Here is a 22,253-nt window from a genome sequence, read left to right on the forward strand (position 1 = left end):
TTAAAGAGGAATCTTGAAAGTTAATGAGATCAATGACATGCATGGCAGCATTTGGTAAGGAACATTTTACCTTTCAAGTGGTTCAATACAAACTTCTCTGCACAACTTTTGTCATATATTCTATATATTCTGTGGGAAGATGTGTGTGAGTGTCCTGCCCATGATGAGTTTCCGAATCACATGCAGTGTGTATGTAATTGTAGTCCTGTGTGTGGCCTCACAGAGCATCAGGCATCAGGTTTGATTTCCTCCACAAATGCAGGTAATACATCTACATTCTGTAACTAGACGCCATTTCTACATGTTCGATATTTGCAGAGGCAAGAAAAAAAAAGAAAATATCTCAAATAAATACTTGTATTTTCACTTTTGCCTTTTATTTGGATGATCACAACAAAAACACGAACACAGAAGAAGCTGAAGTAGAGTTTATCAAATGGTTAACCTTCATCGGGGTTACAGCATCTCTCAATATAGCTGTTATTTTTTCTCTCTCTTCAGTTACAGTACATTTATTCAATAAACTGTTGCCTGTGAGCTTTTGCCAACAAATTTCAGCACAGAATAAACTGAGGGTGTGATTTTATTTATTCATTTGACATTTTTGCTGGAACATCATGTTGAGAGCTCATTTTAACTGTAAACCAGCGGCTAATTTTGAGTTGAAATGAGGAATAAATAAGCGAGTTAGGCAATGAATATTCAAGCAGTGTCATTATTGTTGGTCTGGTGTTGGTGGTTTCTGGTTAATGAAGTACTGCTGGCTGCCTACTGATGAATTCATATGTCATGTCCTGTATACAGTAAAGAAAATAGGTCTATACTTCATCTTTTAAAGAAATGGCACCTATCATCAGGATAATCCAGCATGATGCAAAACCATTCTATTATATTTTAATGTCTGCTCTTTTGTATTAAGCTTGTGAATTTATACACAGTTCAACAGACTTGTCATTTTGTTGAAGGTACCCTCATTTATATTTTAACATGTCTCTGGAGGTAACCATTTTAAAAGCAGCACTGTTTCTGTATGGCACCCTCAATCCCACTTAAAGTCTTGTCCCACTGTTTCAAAGAATTTGATATTAAATGGCCTATAAAACTCCTGCAGTTGCTCTATGACCTCCTGGTCGATCTGTACGTGAGTCCTACCCTTGGATTTGCCGAGGCAGCGCGGCTGGCTGCTGCTCTCCGGCTTCTTCAGACAGGGGAAGCCTTTGGTTCGATTAAAGTAGAAGTGCTTGTCTGAGATTATTCGTTTCAGTCCTAAAAAGTCCTGAACACGGCCCATCTCCCCTGCTGGATCAGTGATCAAACGCTCCCCACTCACAAAGTGCATCTGAGACAGGCGAAAATATTGCAGCCAGTTCTCCAGGTGCAGAATGTACATCCCGATCCGAATGGCGTTCCAGGAAGTGTCGACAAGACCCAAACTTCTGTTCTTAAAGGCCAACTCTTCAAACGTAGGGATGTCGGGCTTCTTGGAAAGAGTCTGTGTGTAGTCAGAGATGGCTCTTGTGACTGGGTTGCGCACCACAACAATCAGCTTGGTCTCGTGGGACATGCTGGAGATGCGTCTTGGAGCCTCTCTGGTGACAAAGTAGCTGGGAGTCTTCTCTAATGTGATCTGGCTGTCTAGTGTTCGTGGCATTAGTCCCCTTGGGAGAGAAACAAAAGAATAAAACACAGATGGATGAGTCAGCAAGAGCTGTTATTTTTTCTGTCCTGGAGCTTTTCTTCATGCTTTCTCTGTTTCATGGATGACAGTGGTGATAGAAATGTAGAAGTAAGAGGAAAGTTTTAGTTCAGGAATGAAAAACATTAATCCCACAAATACCCAGCATTAACTTCAACCTGGGTTTTAACGTGTTAAACTTGATAGATGCACATTATTTACACATTAGATTGTATGGCAGTTTCAGATTTTAACAGCACCACAGCAATAAAGAGAGGATAAAAAACTGAATCACAGGTTATGTGTGTCAGTGCTGTAAAATGTAGTAGTAGTAGTAGTAGTAGTAGTAGTAGTAGTAGTAGTAGTAGTATAAAAGTATACTAGTATAACAGTATACAATTTTATTTTTCAGAATCTTCAAAAAACCATTGGTACAGTGTTGTATTTAGTAGCCTTCAGATCTGTTGCTTTAGAAAAAGAATGGTTAGTTTAAAAATAAGGCAAACTGTAGTCCTGCAGTCCTGCTCCAATAAGAACAACGTGAATGTATTTGTTACAGATTCATTGGTGAGAGGACAGCTTGTACAACACAAACATGCATCATAATTATCATCATCATGCTGCCAAGATAATGGCTTTGCAAACTACAGGCAAATGTTTCCATTTGTCATATTTGTCGTGTGAGTTTTCCTTCCTGGTGTAATGTGTCATTCTGCTTTGACACTTTGGTTCAATAAAAGTTGATTAAGAGGCATCTGGTGTTGACTGCTGAGACAATAAATGCCTTGGCCACGATTCTTAGATCATCCATACTTTGTTTCCTGTTTCCTTTTAATAGAAAAGTGACAAGTGAGAAGTTCGCACACAGCAGAGTGCTGGAGTGTCAGTGCTGATGCTACAACAATCTGCAGTTTGGGATGAATAATTCCAAAATGATACTATTAAAATGGTCTTTTACTTTTATGAATACAGGGAATATAGAGCCTGAATTTCTCTGTATAAAAGCAAGTGAATCAGTTTCTGGGCCTTGGTTGTGCTACCACATATTTCCGATGATTAAATACCACACTTTCTTTATTATTATTGTGGGAAGGCTTCGATTAAAACCTAACCTTTCTCAAAGCTTTCTCTCTCAAGGTAGGGGTAACCATAGGTTACCTCTAAAGTCTTGGAAATATTGATCCATTTAGCTTTATTTATGAATCCTGAGTTGTTGGCCTGGGCGCCTCAGGGCCACTAGGCAACTATCAATCTTTTATGAGAACAGCACCTTTTCAAGCAAACAGCTTTGCTACACACTAAAAAACTTGCAGCCTTTTTTCCAGGAGGTGCAGAATCTAAAACAGAGCTTTGGTTGTGTGCTGAGGAAACCATCTTCGTTATCTGCCTTATCAAGTCCATACATTTTCACCATCCTCAGAGATGAGGATTGTGTAGGTGAGAGGAGAAGAATATCCTGAATGTGCTGGTTCAAAACTGCCAAAGTGTTCAAGACTGGGCTGACAATGTGAACACGTAGAATGAGAGGTCGCAGATGGTCCTGCTTGGAATAGTGCTGTTTACAGCTTACTGGTGTAGACGATACAACTATATACTACTCAGTTCTGCAGACAGCATGTTCACACACACACACACACACACACACACACACACCAACCAAAGCATGAGTACACTGGGAATAAGGTGTTCATAATAAATATTGATGTTAAATTAAGAGATGTTTCCTCTTACACGGGTTGTATTTGTTTGGATACAGAATAAAAAAACTTGAAGGGAGTCTGTCCATCAGTGGAGGTTGCAACATGTGTTAACTTACCTTGATTGATTTTTACAGCTGTTATGTTTGTTTACTCCCTGTGAGTCTGAGCACTGGATAAATTACATGACTGTTACATGGAAGCTATACAACACTGAAGGGACTGATATAGACAAGGTGGAAATAGAGGTGTAAAAGCTCTGATGCATCTGAAGCTGAGAAGCCAGTGGGCTCTCTGGGATCAATTAATATCAAAGTGTAAAGAGGGATTAATAATGTTATAACATTAAGAACAACAGACCCTCCGCTACTTTGATATATTTCTGTCCTTTCTTCATCTCTTCTGCTGCTGTTGTTCGAGGCTAAAGTTAGGACTTAAAAGTAAATGTAACACATACACAAATCACCACAGCCAGTCCCAGCTAAGAACTCATTTACATGATGTATTATTAACATGATCTGAACCTGGTTATAGAAATACATGCTTTTGTAAGGTGTTAATCCACACCTGGAGCTGATCTGACACCCACTGTGACTGGATCTCAGCCAGGTGCCATCTCCACAGGTTGGGTCAATATTTAAGAGGAGCTGTGTGTCAAAAAGCCTCAGTGGCATTTAAACAAGTAGACCCCGTATACGCCCCGTGGAAATGGTGCTGGATTGGTGTAGTGGATATATGGGGAATTTCAACTTTGCAACTATTTTAACTTAATCAGTTCAGCAACATTCTGAAAGTCTAGAGGAGCTGTCTTGAATTATTTTATCCCATTCCTTTGTGCAGTGAGTCAATAGGAAGTCAGGTGGCTTGGCTACCGGAGGTCTCAGACGCTAATGCCCTTAATTGACTTAGCTGGCAAAGGACTCTGGGGAGAATACTCTATTGGCAAAAAACCACTGAAGTGTGTGAAAACCTGCAGAGGTTTTTGTGAAGTATCCACCTAATGAGCAACTTTTATAGGAATAAATGGGGCTCCATCTTTGAGCGCAATATCCAGTTTCCCTTAACATCCATAGGGCATCATTTCCAAGCACCTAAGGTTTGGTTAGGTTAAGGCACCAAAATGACTTGCACCAAAGTGTCTTTGCAAGGTTCAGACCAATGCAGGTGTAATTTTCCTGTCCAGCGCCCATGTTGTTAAAATAGCAGATACGCTTGTGCCCATCTGAGCATCCATGGGAATGTTGGTCCTAAATTGAGATGTGGTCTGGTGCATTGTTGATGCATTGCTATCTTAAGACAGTGGAAAGTGATTGTGTATTTCACCAACAAAAACCTGGGCTGAACTCAACGGCGCAGTATTCAACTGTTATATTAAAAGACACATTATCAGGTGAGTAATATGCACCTACATATAGGGGTGCACAGTGTGCACACACTCTGCCTTTAACACAAGCATCGGTGCTAAGTCAGTTGCAACATTACAATACAGCCCTCAGAGGGTGTGTGTTGTGTGTTGTGTATTGTGTATTGCACATTGCCAGGCATCATGGATGTCTCTTGGACATCAGTGAGGCTCTGCAGAGAAGCATTCTTTCTTACAACCCGGCAAATCCACCACAGAGTTTCCCATTCATCACCTAGACTGAATTTGTTCCATTTCACATAACATAAAGGATGTCTAATGTTGTGATTTGTGCCGTTGCTTCATTGTAGAGCTCAGTGTAGAACACTGCGCCATTATTATAACAATGGTGCAGGAGTGCCTGGCTTTTAAAGGGAATGGGAGATGGCACTCTGATTGGTTTATTGCATGTTATGCTGAAAACATTCCCACGAAAAATTAGGAGACTAAGAGCAACCCTTTTGAACCATGCGTCTGGCAGAGCGACCGTTTTTTCTTGCGCCATGCACTTTACATCACGTGCTTTGGATTGTTAAAATGGAGCTCACTGAAATAATGCAGTCATTTCAAAATAATTGTCATTGATGGATCAATAAATCCTGAAAAAACTTTAGTGTGTGCTTTTGAGAAAACCTGTTGCTACCAATTATGTGATGAATTAATTGTATCCTCAGTATCTCTTCGCACAAGGTTATACGAAAACAGAATATTAACAGAAGCTTCTGCTGTGCATCATCTAACTATGACTCTAATCTTGCTCAGTGACTCATTAAATTGATACCCACAGCAGCCATGTGCTCTGAGCTCGCTGTGTCTGATGTTTCACCTGTAGTTGTCAGTTGTCCATTCAAAAGATTGTTTAACTAGCTGTGACTGTAGTCAAGGAGGACAAGGTGCAATCCACTGATCAAAGCCCACATGTCTTTATTTCTGTTGAAATCAACACTATTTATACGTGATGCTTTCATGTCAGTGGGAGCAGCCTGGACCAATAAGTTCCAAGTCGCCTGTCTTGGATTGATGTTAATGAGCAACACCAGGGGATACAAACATGATTCTTTTTTTTTTTTTTTAATATTTGATCTAGCATTTGTAGTTAGGGCTCATGTTCATGCCCATTTGACTGGTTATCACAGAACTGATTTTAATGGCTACACATTAGCCATTAATGGCCATATGTGCCTTTTTAAGTGATGTAAAAAAAAGACTGGAAGTGATGAGCGGAGATTCAGGATTTCTAAAACATGCTTTTCTTTGCTCACTCAAACGCATGGCAGCAGCAGCAGCCTCATTTAAGTATCTGTTTGTTACTGAGATACCAGGAATCAGGCTAGAAGGGGAGCATGTGATACCTGAGGCAGATGTCTGAACCAACCACCAGAAATGTACTTTTCAGGGATTTTTCTTTTTCTCCTGTGCCCCCAAGAAACTATCAGCACTGCACACAGCATCTGAAATGAAAAGATAAAGTTGTGCGTTTTTACTGCAGCATGTTCTGGTGTGCTTTTACTAAAAGCTGTTTAGTTCTTGCCTGGTAATAATTATTTGCAATTAGAAAATCTACATGATTGTAATTCCAGCGGAACTGCTTCGGGGGTAATCACTGATGTTTCTGGAACTTCAGCATCCTCATGCATGTATAAAGAAGTAGAAATGTTAAACTACACTTTAATGGGGACATATTGCTTTTTGGGACTTGCACATGAACACACACACACACACACACACACACACACACACACACACACACACACACACAATGATTAACTGACATTTGAGTGAAGTGCTCTGATTGATTACCACCTCCTCACTGAGAGTCAACACAAAATTCTTTGGGGTAATTTACAGTCTCTCTCACAATTCTTGGTGAAACTTTAAGTCAGGAAGCATTACGGGCTTGGCTGTGACATTTTAATCACTCTGGGAAAATGAAGTCAGGTGTGGACGGTCTGCTCAATACTGTAAATGAGACCTGTTCCTGGTTAAATAAGAGAACGTGGTTGAAAGCTAATTTGTTCTGGATGCTTCAGCATTGAATTTGATGCCATAATTGCACAATTCTAGTTGGCAATGTATGTATAAAAAAAAAACAAAAAAAAAAAAACACACATTTTTTTAAGCTATGTCTGACTTAAACATTGACATCTGTAGCTATAATTTATCATCATCATCATCAATGGTTTGTATGATATTTTACTGTACTTATTCCAGCAAATTAACATTTTTAAGTAAATATAAAGGGGTTTTACTAGTTAATATTAATATTAGCAGTATTATTTACTCCTTAACTGTCAATGCATATCTACTCTGAAATAAAGAGTTTCTTACACTACATAATGCAAAAAAAAAAAAAAAAAACACATTTTAAAAGTAAGGACCTGCCCCGTCTGATTAAACATAGTGAACATCACAGGAAGCCAGAGAAAACTGGTGTAAGGCAGCCACTAATGGAGGAGCACATGGTGTTATTTTCTTGTGAAGTCTTTGATTTTGGTCTCTTCACAACAGGGAGAATTTGTGTTATCACTATTTTAAAATAATCTACTGCAGAATAATGTGCAATATGAAAACAGATGGAGCACACACACCAGAAATAAACAGACTTATTTAGAAGTTGCTTCACACAAGCATCCCATATATTTATTATTAAAAGCGACCCTTTTAACTAACCCAGCAGGCACTGGACGTCAGTGTAACATCAGAAAGACGCTGGACATGTTAAGATGCCATGAGACATTCTAAAGATATTGGATTTCGGTTACTTAACACTACAACACGACCCAATATCAACATCAGCTGTCGTCAGTATTCAACATCTAATTGACATTGGCATTAAATAAATAACCACTTTGCCAGCTTTAAATGTGCTTTTTAATATTGTAACAAGTCTTGTCTGTGATTATTTGATTAAATGTTGTCAGCTCAGTCATCTGCTCTGTGAGAGGAGAGGAGGACGAAACAAAACGAGCACCCTTCTGCAGCACTTATCTACATGTTGTTAGGGTCAACAGTGGGAACAGTCATCGTCACTCATTAATGAGCCACAGTGCGCTGAAAGCTAGTCTGCATATTGTAGTGACCCTGAAAGAGCCTGCGGGCTATCTCGCAGAACGATTTATCTCTGTTGGCGAAGTGGAAGCAGGAGGTCTGGAGTTCACACTTTGTTCCCTCTGGATGCTGCTATATCATTATGGGGCAATAAGCCACAAACATGGATGTCTTTCTTTGAAACTAGCAAGGGCTCCCCATTAAACCCAGATACACCATCCTCCTGCAGTATGCATTTCCACTGGGAAAATATTCTGCAGCTTCAACAGCAGCAGAGTCAGTGCAGGACAACAATTAGACTGTTATAGCTTGGCCAATCAAGAGTAGAGCTCAAGATGACCACAACTACAGTGATATTACCTGAAAGCTAACACTGAAATTTAGAGTGTGTAACATTTGAAGTGTGTGAACACCTAAAGCCAATTATCAGCAATGCATCTAAAGCTGAAACTGAATCCATGTAACAATTACTTTGACTTTTGCAGACAGCTTTATAATTGTCAGTGTCCTGGTTGTTCTATTAAACAACCTTTAACTTCTCACGGGGCCCTCAAAGTTGTTGTTATAAAAAAGATGAATGTTCTTCATATTTTGTATACTCAAGATGAGCACTTGATACCCAGAAGGGTTCATTGGGCTCACACTGGTCTGGAGAAAATCTAATGAAAACAATAGGTCAAAACCTAGTATGGCTGGACCACGTAAGGTCAATGATTGAGGACAACTGATGTAATCATGTTGTATTTGCATTCCACCTAGTGTCAGCCTTTCTGTTTGCTTCTCCCCTCCTCTCTGTTCCCACATCTATAGTATTAGCAGAGTCCCCAGTAAAGCTGTTCTCATTTACATATTTTTCTGTTTCTGTTGTCAAACAATGAACAAGTATGAAAAAGTGACTGGAAATGGCTTGGGAGTGACTGCTGATTAACATGTAGTCTTACTGTTTCAATCTGCGGCTCTGCGTTGCTAAAATCCTGATTTTATTACCACAGTGTTGTCTAAATAAATAACCATACACACAAGTTAACGACAACAGCTGTGCTGTGATTTGGGCTGTATTTCCATTTAAAATTATGCCTTAGAAGGAAAGTTAGATTTGAATATATTAGAATACCTTTCTTGTTTTGTCTCTCACAGTGTACAGCCTGGGTCAAGGTAACAAACTGCTGCCACTCACTGAACATTAGATAAAGCAACAGCTTGACGGGCAATGCAACTCTCTTGTATGGAAAGTAACCAAGATTTTTCTAAAAGGTTACTATATTTGTTACTAGGTGCTTTCTTTTGAAAAAAATCTTTCATCTTTCATTTTGAAAGAGCAATGGCCAGTGGGGAAACGCCAACACTCAACTGGCCAACCAATGGTGTAACTTGATCACTCAGTCAGTCAGACGTGTTCTGGTCCTACAAACACAGAAAACAGGATCCTCTGTCCACAAGCAGTGGTTAAGTCAACTATGAAATTGAACCCACCTGTCTCCAGAACAGCACACATGGTTAAAGCAGATATTTGTAAGTTTTTCTATAAACGCTAGAAACATTACAAGTTCAATATTCATCTTCATTCCTTTACTCGCCAAGAGCTGTTTTACTTTTCTTTCTGTCACTTCTTTTCTCCTACTGAGGCTAGCATGCTAACCAGCTAGCCTGGCCAGGAAGCACTGTCTTGTCACTTTCCGATAGTTAGCGTCCAGTCTGCACTGAAGACACAGCACTGCTCAGAGGGCATAGAATAATCTCTTGTATTGTAAATGCAATGGCTGAAGCTCCTGGCAGGCAACCATCACCACCACCTTTTCCTGGTACGAAACTATGTTCAGTGGCAGAGAAAACTTACAAATTGCCCCTTTTAATTTTTGGTGTGTTAAACACTTTATTTCAGCTCAAATATGCAATATTGTATGGCATGAAGTTTAATGACTACTGTGTGATATTCAGTAAACATATTGTGTAACTGTCTTTTGTGCGTTCGTGCCAACTATTGGGCTTAAATTAGACAGACAGTGACCTCTCATCTGCTTTAAAGTGACATCACCAACATAGAAATGCATATGACTATGATAGTGCTACCACAGCTGCATCACAGCAGTCAACCTGCAAACTGCATGTGTTAGTAGTGATCACTTAACCGCTGCTTGAAAGCTGATAATGAAGAAATAAAAAGCTACACAATCTGAGGAACTCATGTGGCATGTCTAAAACAGTATGCTCATGGCAACCTGACTATTCAATTTGGATATATTTTATGCAGATTTTGATACTTACAAGCTACACAAAGAATTTAGGGCAATGACTAGTGGTGATCAAGATGTGTCAGACAGCAGATGATAATTCACCACAGACAGACAGACAGACTTCGGAGCAGGGACATTGGCTTCCATACATGCCATGGCAGCCAGATCAAAAACAAAAAACTAACATTTAACTAAACCAACACCAAACCAAACCTTTTGGTGCACAGCTGCTCCATACGTTACAAACTGCAAACTGAGATGCAGCCCCTGAATGTGACATACACACACACACACACACACACACATAGACAAATAGCTGCTAAAAGCTGCAATTTGCTGTATTACCTCTGTTATGTAAGGTTTCTTTCACAGCGTGAAGCTAAGCTGAACAAATGCAGTGAAACAGTGGACTGCTCGGCTCCAGACAGTGTGTCTTGTTGAACAACTTCAACCTCTAAAGAGCAGCAAAGGTTCATCAGGGATGCAGACCATCAGAACAAGTAAAGGTCAGCTTTGAATCATCTCCTTGTGAACAATCAATGAACTCAGAATTTATTACTGTCATTTCACTCCGGTTTGAACTTAAAAACAGAATACTCCATTTTGCCGGCTCAAGACAAATTCTAGGTAAATGTTTGCAGTGCAAATACAAAATTGTCAAGCAGCATAGCTACACATGCAAAATGCAAGCCCCACTAATAACAAAGAGATCCAAGACATTCATCATAAACACCTTTTCTCAAATGTAGACATCACATATGAAAACCTAATTTTATATGTTGTAAACTCCATAAAAAAAAAAGTATTCTGTCCAACTAAGTTAATGCCAACCTGCCAGGAGTGCATTCATGTTTCCCCAATCCACTCCTACACTCAGCCAGTAATCTGAAAACTAACCAGTATTATATGCACACCACCTTTTCTATCACTTCTAATTAATTAAGGTATATTGTGCAAACAGACTGTTACTAATATAGCAGTTTAATGAGTTGGAAGATTTCAGGCAAACCTTGATCTGATTGGGGACTTCGAAGCCATTAATCACAATGTGAAGCGTTTCTGCAGGGTCAGGGGCTGGTGGATTTAGAGAATGGCCTTTACCTCCCACTGGACAACAAACATTTGTCATTACAACAACTAATAAGGAACCCAGCCTATTAAACAATATGCAGGCTCATAGGCCTGAATCAAAGTATCCATTCCATGCTGTGTTTGTCCAGTCTCTGGAGTAATTTAACAACAAAGCAGTTACACAGTAGACATGAAAAAAGAAGGCTCCTCTCATTGCCTGTGTGTTATCACAGTAAGCAGCATGCAGAGCAATGATGGTCACAGTCCTTGGCAGTAATATAGACAAAAAGCTTTGCGGAAGAAACAAATGTCACCATGCTTCATGGTTTGAAACTTTTATCAGAGGCACTGCAAAGTCAAAAACAAGTAACGAAAGTGCGATCAACAGTGAGAAAAGTGAACAGTGCTGTAATGCTGAACACACGTTTAAAAAAAAAAAATCTGCTCAAATGCCATGCAAAGGTAGATCCATTTACTAAAGGACTGCGGTCTGGTTAGGAAAGACCCAGGCTTATTAAATGAGTTGTGCACTGTCCTGAGAGCCCATCGCAGCAGCTGCAGGGTAATTACTTTTTTTGTGTTTTAATGTTTTCAATTGGGAGCTTTCAAGTATTGGATTTTTGTCTTGTTTGAATTTCCTTTTTTGTTAATTTTTCTTACATGATTTATCATTCTAATATATTTTTTATAATCATTAGTCAAGTCTAGATTTGAGGATTTTCAAATCTCTTTGTTTGCAAACTTTCTGTCCATACTTTTCAGAAACTGACTGAGGAAATTGTGTTTCATACAAGCCATTTGTCCCTAAATGTCCTGAAAAGCCAATACCATGCACGGTCCTGCACCCTGCACATCCAAAGCCATTAACAGTTTATTTTATGCAGGTAGACTGTGCAGAGAAAATGTTCTTATGCTGTGTGGTTTCTCATAATGTCTGTGCCATAGCACTTCCTAAAAATGTCATCTTCCTCCGCCCTGATCTGACAGAACAGATCTAGACACCACTGGAGAGGCCGCTCCATTATTAAAGTATCACTCACTTAGATTACAGCTGTGATGACATCTGATCATTAATCACTGGCAACAGAGGCCTGCCGCTTGAAAGTCTATTAAGAGTTAACAAAGAGCAGTCCAGAAGAATACAGCAATCCTGAGGCCAATTCAGCGAGGTGAGGAACAGAGGTGAATCACAATTCAGGGTCCTGGGAATCAAGAATCTAATTTCTCTAATTTAATTGAAGACAAATTGGTTGCAAATAGCAGGCTGCCTGATCTTTTCAACATCAGGCCTGTCCCCAGCAATATAATGGCACCAAAACATATTTATACCGGGACAATACAGTCCTGTAATACTGTAAAAAAAAAAAAAATAAATAAATAAAAAACTGCATAATGTCTTTCACCTTGGACTAAAGCCTATTTAGTCTCTGCCATTTCAATTCTAGTCCCTTGTTTTGTTTGAAATAACAATTATTCATGGTTTGGTCTGCAGAGGGGAATGACTGACACTTGCTCTCCTTGAGCAATAACAAGTTGAATTGATCTGAGCTATGAGCTGTCACATTAACATATGGCATAGAAAAGCGTCCGCGGACACTGAAATAAAGACATTCAGACAAACAGGGAAGCCTCTGAAATCCTGTACTGCTTCTAAACGTACTCTCTTTATTTACAATGAATATGACGATGAATTGCTCTAATTTCAACTGATGAACACATACAATCAAATCTTTAAAGGCTTTTTGCGACATTGTACTATCATCTGTGTGGTAGCTACAATAAAAATGTTTTATAATACTATAATTCACGTCAAATGACCTTCATTATAATAACACTGGGACATTATGAATGATAGTCTTAATCAGTGATGGGCAGATTATGTCCTGCCCTTGCACACAGTAAGTAATACCTTCCCTCAATTTCTCACCTCTTAGCACAGTTTATCTTAACTGACAAACACGTCTTGGATTTTCATCAACACTGGAGCTCTTAGAAATTATTTCAAGGTTCACAGTATAGCCTGTAGCAATGTGATGGTCAAGGATATTTATAAATGGAGAGTGGATGGTTCACCGCCAGTGGATGGTTTAGTAGTTTCACTCTTTACTTAGATGGTGAGGAACTACAAAAAGGAGAGAGGGGAGACAGAGGAAGAAAAGCACAGGCAGGATTTGATCCCTGGTCAGGGACACACTGGTTTCGCCGGGAGGGGAAAGTTAACAAGCTGACAATCTCTAAATGTGAGCTCAGGATCACTGACTTTTGAAGACACATCGAACGACAAACTAGACACTCATCAGTCATGTATTGGATCTACAGCACTAATGACTTCATCAACAACCATATGTCCTAAAACCTATGTTGTTATACTGCTAAATGGCTTTGCCACATGAGTAAATGTAATGTAAAAGTACAATTATATTCACTGGCAAAATTCTCTCCAGTCCAGTAAGTGTTTCATTTTCGTGCTGCAGAGAAGGGACTGGGAGGAGTGTGGGGAGAGTGATGGGGACAGACTGGAGTTCTCAGCCTTGGTTACAAAAAGATTTTGGTTTAGGTTGAATAGTCTTTTCCTTTAAGTCTTGTCATCAAGACTTGCATCTCTCCCTAACTTTATCCAAGGACTCTGATGTGCCCAAACATAACACAACTGGATATTGCAGGGAAATGAAATGTGGTGCGAGTGAATATTTTGTTTACCATTTAGTATACGGAATTAGGAAAAAAACAAAACAAAAAGAAACTAATATGATAAGGTTGCATTTATTTGAATTCAGCACAAGTGAAACGTGAGCTGTTTTGCTGCCGGGGTAGACAGCCGATTATGTTACGTCTTGGTGGAAATGAAGCCAACACAACAGAGCCAATGGCTTTTAGTGACTTGGGTGGATGGCCATCATACAGTGTGCATCCTGTTAAATGTAAAAAAACAAGTTCTAACTGCTTCCCATTGTCAGTTTAGTTTCTAGTTGTCTACCCTGCTATTTTGGTTCATACCTGTAATATTGTAGTCTTAGAAGCAAAACTAATCACTGCCGCCATAATTAAAGCAAAGTGGCAGGAAAGCATAAGATTAGCTCTAGCTAAACTTAAAGTTTAAGGAACGTACATAATCAAAAAGAAAGAACAACAGGACAAGGAGGAAATAATCAAGATTCAGCCCCTCTCAAGTATCAAGCAACCAACAAGGTATGTTTGGTTTGAGGTCATTTATACAGTAAACAGCGTAATAATTATAACCATGACTTTGTGCCTCCTGTCTATTACTGGAGGTAACTTGAACATTGTGTCTAAAGTCACTGTGAACTTTTTCAGCATTAAACCAGACCACAATGCACAGCTGTAAACTGTGACTGCCTAAACATCAGGCCTTCTATAAGAAGTTAAATGGACATTGGAACAAACACGCTGCGAACATTTTACTAATGTGTTCAAACGTACCAACGAACATGAATATGTAAATTAACAACACATCCCCATTTAAAAAAAAAAAAAAAAAAAAAAAAAAACATAATCCAGTTACAGTTACATTTCCTTCAAAAAAGATTCACTGTTCCAAATTAGTTGTATATAAAAATAATTTCCAGTACACAGGGTTGGTGAGAGAGACAACTGAAAGTGTCAACTGTGTGGACATGGTGGAAAAAATCTAAAGCTTGCTAGCGGCTAACATGCTCAAAAAGGACATTGCTAACATTCTGATGTTAAGTACAAAGTTAACATGGTTCCCATCTTAGTTTAGCATGTTAACCTGCTAACATTTACTGCATAGAGTTAGCAAAAAAAGTACAGTTGAGACTGATGGGAGTCATGGGAATGTCATTAGTTTGATGTACAACTAAATACATACTGTACAAAGTACTGGACAAACTGACAGTTTGACCTGATGATGGTGCAAGAGGAAGATATATATTACATTTATTATAATATATTCAAGTCTGGACCAAAGTGGCTAACTGACAGCATGACCAATTAACGGCTAATAAGAAAGTGGTGCAAGTTGTGAGAGATGTTATTTCATATATCAAATAACCAGACCATCCACACCTTCAATGTTACCAGCTTGAACTGACAGTATTGGTTGTTTTATTGCAAACACTAATTTGTTAGCATGTGATTGGTCCATAATGTATGCATGATTACATTATTTCCTGCATTATTCAATTAAAGGAATAAAAGCACCGTCTATCTCAGATTGGTCTCATTGGGGAAATGTCTCAGAAAGACTTGTTTTGTAATTAATGTTAACCACTACATGTGTCTGAGCTGCACTGGAATGAAGACAGCTCATTAATAATGCAGAGCTACGCCTGACCATCCCTCGCTGTATAATGTGCAGTTTTCTGTGTTAAATGAGAACCATCTAACTTTCTGTCCTCATCAACCTTTCTGATGATACTGTTCCAGAGCTCCCTGCCTCCCCAAGCCAATTAATGTGGACCTGGAGAATATTCATGGCTGCAGCCTCACATACAATTTCAACACTTCTCAGTGAATCTACTGGAAGTGCCTCTGACTCATGTGAAATCAATAGAGCTGAGATGCCCTTTTAAGTCTTGATGGTGTATAGCGATGTGTTTTTGTTTGATCTTTATGATTCTGTGAAGGATCGAAAACGTGGCGAGAAGAGTTCAAGGAAATTGGTGGCAGTGAATTGTCTGCTTTATCAGGTCCTGTATGGTTATGTGAAAATACCCTTGCACAAAATAAATGAGGCCACGTGTGTGTTCTGTTCGGGAGGCACAATAATGAACAGCGCACCATTTTTCTGCTGGGCCTAAATGATCTGTCACATGCTTAATGTAACAGGACAGACTGTGCAACAGAACTGAACAACTGGCCACCTCACTGAAACTGACAAGAGTTAATTTGGTGTCATGTACCCTTCTGTCTGGTCAACAGATGTTAGCTATAAACAAGGTGTTTTGAAATGTGTCAAGAGGGAAGCTTTTTAACTTCCACAGAAAACAGTATGTTGAGTTTTAAGCGTTTTTGAGATGTGGTTGATAGCTCAGGAAAAAGTGGTAATTTGAGAGGATTTTATCATACAAACAAACACCAAAGTCAGTAATGAACTTATGTGCTAAAATGAATTAGTCCATCAACAGAAAATTAATGGATGACCATTTTAGCCCCGCAAAGCTCTAATATTGATTACAATTATTTTGTCGAGTGAATTTTCTCTAGCTCAACCCTAGATCATTGTATTAGAATGTGAGCAGTCAAAAGCCAGACAGTTACCATGTAAGATGCTAATCAGAATCAGAATCAGAATCAGTTTTATTGCCAAGTATGTTTTCACATACAAGGAATTTTTAATGAAATTAAAAATTTCAAACTAAAAATTTAATTTTTTAATGTTAGTACGTTAGTATACTGTGGGAGTACTGATACCAGATCATGATTTAAGACTGATAAAAATAAGGTGAATTATTTTAGACATAATGTCATGAAACTGAAGTGGAAAGTTTTTGACTTGTTGGTGGCACTAGATGATACAAAATCATGAGGATTCATCCTCTGGGGACCATGAATATCTGAGCCTAATGTAATGGCACATCAAGCTACAGTTCAGTGGAGAGTTCTGGAGAGCCACTAGACTAATGTGGCAAATTATATAAACCTTTACAGCTTCTCAAATATTAAGAATTGCTTGCTGTGTTATGATTATTAACAGGGCTGCTACCAACGATTGTTTTCATTATCAATGAATCTGCAGATTATTTCTAGGTTTCTTTTGTATTCTTAAGGATCTTGTGATGTTCAGTTTATTTTGAAGGGCTGTAATCTGGCTCCTCTTTCGATTGGTCATTGCAGCCTGTGGACTGAACATTAAGTGGTTTTGTGTTGTGTGTTTGATTGATCATGGTAATAAAAATAAGTGTAATTTGAAACCCATTGAGAGCCTATATAAACTGGGCAATTGAAGACAGCTCATTGCAGCTCACTGCAACAAAGCACAGAAACACATGTAGAACGTACAAACACATAACGTTCCTTGCTATAGAGACAAACGTGACAGTTAATCGAAATGGAAAGATACTATGTGACGTGGCGCCAACAACCCAAACACTGTGACAGATAATCACAGAGGTCCAGTCAAATACAATGAACATCACGCGGCCACTCGTCAAGTTGAATAACGGCAGCTACAGCCTGAATTAATCCCATCTTTGTGTCCAAGGTGCTGTTTAAGTGTTTATCTTGAATATATAAACTGTCAGCTTGTGACAAGTGTGCAATATCCCAGTGTTGTAATTTTCCTTTCGTGGCATCATATCAGTGAGGGACCTCCATTCATCTCGGTTTAAATCTAGAGTGGCATAGAGAAAACAAAATTGAACTTCTATAAAAGCCCAAACCTCTGGTCTAATCGTTTGCTCACTGATGAAGTAAATGGCTGCGACTGCATCATTAAGCTGCATTAAGATGGTAGATTTATGTGATGGAAGGTTGCTGGTGGGGCGGGATGGTATCTGATGTGCTGACTGAGTGATTCAGCTTCTCGTTCTTTCTGTCTTCTCAGTCTCTTGCAGTCGGTTGTAGTTCAGATGTTTAACTGGTGGATATATGGTTAACTTTAGTCAATGTGATGTGTTGATGCTTTTTCATAAAGAAAGACCTGCTGAATGAATATGTATAACTGACTCCTTTACGCTGCATCTACATTTGGCCTTGTGTGTACGCATTTGTTTTGGTAAATGAATCAACCCTTTCACTGTTGAAAAGGAACATCCTCTGAGCTCTCATGAAATGCCTCCATGTGCCGATCTGGTATCTGCTGTGGTATTCAACAGGCTTCCCAGCGCACTCTGTTAATTGTTACAAAGACCAGTGCCTTTGTTTGTCGATGCGTTGTTTCTAAATCAGTGTAATTTATGAAATATACACAACAACAACTAACTGTCTGTAAAGTAGACCCTAAGGAAGTTTTACGTCTATTGTTTGAAGCAAAGCGCTCCTTCTTGTGCATGCAAACAGTGCAGGCTTAATAACCAAGTATAATACATGGGAAATTAAGATTAATATCAGAAACTGCAATTAAAAAGAGACCTGAATAAACATGCAAATTATTGAACGAAGTGTTTGCTTTTTAACTTCCAACCAGGGGGATCTGGGGTGTTTTGTGTCTTACATTAATGCAATTTTAGAATATTACAGCCTCTGGTTCATTAGTTTGAAGATGAAAAGGGCTGATTCTTGTTTCAGGAGTATGAAGCTTTTGAGATAACTCTTCCATACAGATAAAGAGTGGCTGTACGGCAAACTGTCTTGCATCTTCATGGCTTCACTCTGACTTTCTGTCACACCACCATCATCTACAGTACATTTTATTTTGTAAATTTATTTTAACTCTGAAATCGACTGACAGGAGAAGACTGTCTTTGCAGTTAATGTGAAGATTTTCAATGTATAAATCTCAAACTTGTACTTTTCAGGACTGATTGTTTCCTGGTGTGAACGATGTGGAGAGATGAAAAGATACAGTTTGTTTCAAATGAGGATAGAAACAAGTAATGCGTCATTGCCACATGTCAGGTATAGAAAACATAGCTGCAATTATAACTCTACCATAAATTGTTCAATCTCGACAAATTGTATCTCTGAAGCATAAAGAAAAATAGTATCCAAGGCACAGAAATTAAATATTCACATCCCATAATTAAAGCATTAATGGTTATTGAAATATGTGCAGACTCGGGCTGCTAACACCTCATGGTGTGCATGTCTAATGAGGCCTGAACAAACCATGAGCTGAGACATGATGGGCAGGTGCTCAGATACATGATAATTTGCTGCAGCTTCTGCTGTTCATTCCTGCAGTGCAGCCTGAGAATAGAGTTCATCACTTGTTTCATGTTCTTGAAGGCATGGCTCCATGATCTGTTCCTATACCCCCCACTGGTGCCATTGTGGGTATGTGAGCGGAAAGCTGTCGGCAGCTCCTTTGGTCAAATGTAACTTAACACAATACCATCGAGCCCTTTCGGAGGGCATTTGCAGTCTTGAGTGCAAAGTTTTTTTTAGTGCCGTTTGGCATTGATCTTCAGGGGCTCTGATGAAAGGAACCCTCAACTTTCAGCTTTATGAATCCTTTTAGTTATTTGAATTGAATCTTTACAAATAATAGGTGAGAAAACAGATAAATATTAACTAGAGAAGGTGTCGAGATTCAACCTGGGCCATCTAGAATGAAATGTGGAGAAGACGTCACAGTGGGGATTGTTGCACCTTGTGAGCTCCTTTGCCTCCACCAACCAGCGCAAGAACATTTTGTGCCGGGCTGCATGTAGCCTGTTTGAAGGCAGCTGGTAACCTGCGGGCTGCCTGTGTCATCAGTGTTGTTGGCTGCGATTGTGTGAACTGATCCTACATCAGCCTCATGGAGCTGTCTGTTCGAGACCACGGAGCTCTGCTGACAACTAACATCTGCAGCACTGAGAAAAACAACATCATCATACTGACTCAAAGTAGGATCAAACTTGTGATCTTAGTTGTGACATGAAACCTTGTGTGTGTGTGAGAGAATGTGTGCAGTGTGTTGCAGCCTGCCAAAAGATATGGTACCAACCACTTAACAGCCAAATACTCATTTTTAAGGGTTGAGTTACAGTAAAAAAACCGAGATGTGCCTCAGACCGAGACCTCACTTGCGTTAATGCTCGTCAGAAAACAAGTTAAATGAGACAGCGTCTACATCAGAACCTCACATTTCACCAGAGTCCTCTGGTGGGGGTGGGGGGGGGGGGCTGTGCTGCACTGGGTGTCAGAAGTAAAACCAGTAGGTAGGCAGAAATATCACAGGGCACAAACACAAATGATACAACACTTTGTTTCCTTTTTTCCCCCTCACCTGTACCAGTCCAGCCCTCTGTCGTAGTTTCTGTCGAAAAAGTGCGGCTCTGTTCCGAGTGCGCGCACATCTGGATGTATCCGGATGAACTCCAGCACCGCCCTGGTGCCCCCTTTCTTTACCCCGACTATTAACGCATTAGGCAGCTTCTTATTCCCATATTTTTGGGCAACACTCATGTTTCTCAACTTCATGTCAGTCCAGTGACTTCCGGACGAGGCAGAGGCTTTAGTGTGGTCGCGGAGATCACTTGATCCTCGCTGGGCAGCAGTCTCATCCAGGGCGGACCTGACTTCCAGCGAAGCGCAATTGTCTGAATTTCCAAGAAGTTTCTTCCCTCCTGCGTTCTTGCCCGGTGGGCATCTTCTCCCCTCGTAACCCCGGTTTGTCATGATTGTGCTGCGACAGAAAATGATACTATAGCATAAATAGGTGCAAGACAGTGACACGGTGAATATGAAGGCGAATCTGGCGCTGAATCTGTTGGTAGGTGAGAGGAACCTATGTGCCATGTCTCCATGGGTTCAAAGTGCTGCATGATTTTCCATCGGAGTCTTCCTCCTCTCTTGGTCTGCGGTCGGAGTGTGGCAATAACACAGGTTCCAAAGTCGGACTGGCATGAGAATAGGGGTGGCTTCTTGGAGGCATCAACTGCGCGTAACTGGCATTATTTCTTTTCATAGGCTGCTGAAGTGTGCGAGAAAACTTGGAGCAGAATATGAATACGCACAGAAAAACGGGGCAGTCCTCCTTTAAAACAAGTTGTTCTTAAGTAGTTTGAAGTGAGTCATTTGGATCAATTAATGATGCCACTTGTCTTAAAATGAATCCCAGAGGAATTTTACGGCCATCTCTGCCCACCTTCTCCTTTCTCCCTGTGCGTCGTGAGAGAAGAGAAAAAGTCCAACGCGTCCTCTGCGTCCCTAAGAAGAGAGAGAGAGAGAGAGAGAAAAAAAAAAAAAACCCAACACATCCCCCAGCGCGATTGTTCTGCTCGCCTCAGAGGGGATTTGGATGCATAGCCCACCTTTCCCTTTCATAATGAAGTTGTGAAGATATATGCACTTAGGCTGCTGGCTATAAATATTTCATCAACCCTTCTGACGTCATGCACATGCTCATAATTCAATATGCGTCTCATCTTTTAAAGGAACATCCCAAATATTTTCAGGATCATCATATGTGGAGACTTAGAGATGCAACATTGGGCTTCCTGACTGCCAGTGATTTGTGCAGAGGATCATTCCAGTTTTAATGCCATTACCTCAGGATGTCTGCGCTGCAATGTGTGTGTGTGGACCAAGCTTTGTGACAGAGTTTCATAATGTTCAATGTAATCATGACATGCTTGAATTCAGAGGAACACACCGAAAGCACCTGAGTTTCGAAAGCAGCTATCAGTTTTTTAATCAATTTTCTGCTGTGCAAAACGATTGTTGCTTTTCACTTGAAACAGAGTGATTCAGCCTATTAAGGCTGAGCAGCATTCTCTACATGCTGAGTGTTTTCTTTACACACACACACACACACACACACACACACACACACACACTTTAGCAGCCTCTGAAAGTCAAGATCACACTTGATCCTCCGTGTTGCCATGATGTAAGCTGGATGCAGACTGGAATGCAAAGTTTCAATGTCAGCTCTTTCAATGTCACGGTTAAAGTTTTTGTTTCATTATAGAAGAGTGAGGAGCTTATGCAGTGGAGAAAAACAGCTGCTGCAATATTCATGGTCTCCCACTTTTAAATACCAAACTATTAATATAATATATTGTCATTCTGTTTCTGTCCATGTGTGTCAGCTGGAGGGAGAGTCTGCCATTTTTTCCAACTAAGTAATATAGTTACAGTCTCAACATCAGCTGTGTCTGAATCTATCTATCTATCTATCTATCTATCTATCTATCTATCTATCTATCTATCTATCTATCTATCTATCTGCAGGTAAAAACATGCCTGAATATTTCTGTTTGACTCAAACTGGCTTTTTCCATTACATCTGACATCCTTTCACTGCACTCGTGTGTTTGCTTGGCACCGCCGTTGCTAAGACGGTGCTTCAAAGAACATCCATGCAGTTAGAAATGAATGAAACTATAGAAAAGTTACATGGCAGTATACATTTATTGCTTCAAGGCAATCTGCTCTTGAAATAAAAAAAAAAATTTAAAAAAAAAAAAAAAGCACAGAAGTGAGAGAAGTCAGCTTTCTAAAAGGATTATAATGATAAAGGTGCACTTACACTGTAGGCTATTAGCTAAATGCAA

The 22,253-nt window shown here is 39.7% G+C and overlaps 1 protein-coding gene across 1 annotated transcript; it reads right to left on the reverse strand.

The window, feature by feature from the left end:
- Nucleotides 1-413: 413 nt before the first annotated feature.
- hs3st2 (heparan sulfate (glucosamine) 3-O-sulfotransferase 2) lies at nt 414-21,032 on the reverse strand. The gene is made up of 2 exons (XM_071470522.1): nt 19,982-21,032; nt 414-1,658 (listed from the first exon to the last, which is right to left on the reverse strand). The coding sequence occupies exons 1-2, from the start codon at nt 20,491-20,493 to the stop codon at nt 1,040-1,042; spliced, it is 1,131 nt and encodes a 376-aa protein (XP_071326623.1). The 5' UTR covers nt 20,494-21,032; the 3' UTR covers nt 414-1,039.
- Between the last annotated feature and the right edge of the window lie 1,221 nt (nt 21,033-22,253).

Source organism: Trachinotus anak, unplaced genomic scaffold (genome assembly GCF_046630095.1).
Source record: "Trachinotus anak isolate AG129_WGS33_773 ecotype Australia unplaced genomic scaffold, CSIRO_AGI_Tana_v1 ptg000003l, whole genome shotgun sequence".
In the NCBI taxonomy this organism is placed as follows: Eukaryota; Metazoa; Chordata; class Actinopteri; order Carangiformes; family Carangidae; genus Trachinotus; species Trachinotus anak.

Excerpts from the sequence above, each read along its gene's own strand:
- hs3st2 (XM_071470522.1), bottom strand. The coding sequence starts at position 20,493 with ATGGCACATAGGTTCCTCTCACCTACCAACAGATTCAGCGCCAGATTC. Across the intron at positions 1,659-19,981 it reads AGAGGGCTGGACTGGTACAG|GGGACTAATGCCACGAACAC; the intron begins GTGAGGGGGAAA and ends TTCTCTCCCAAG.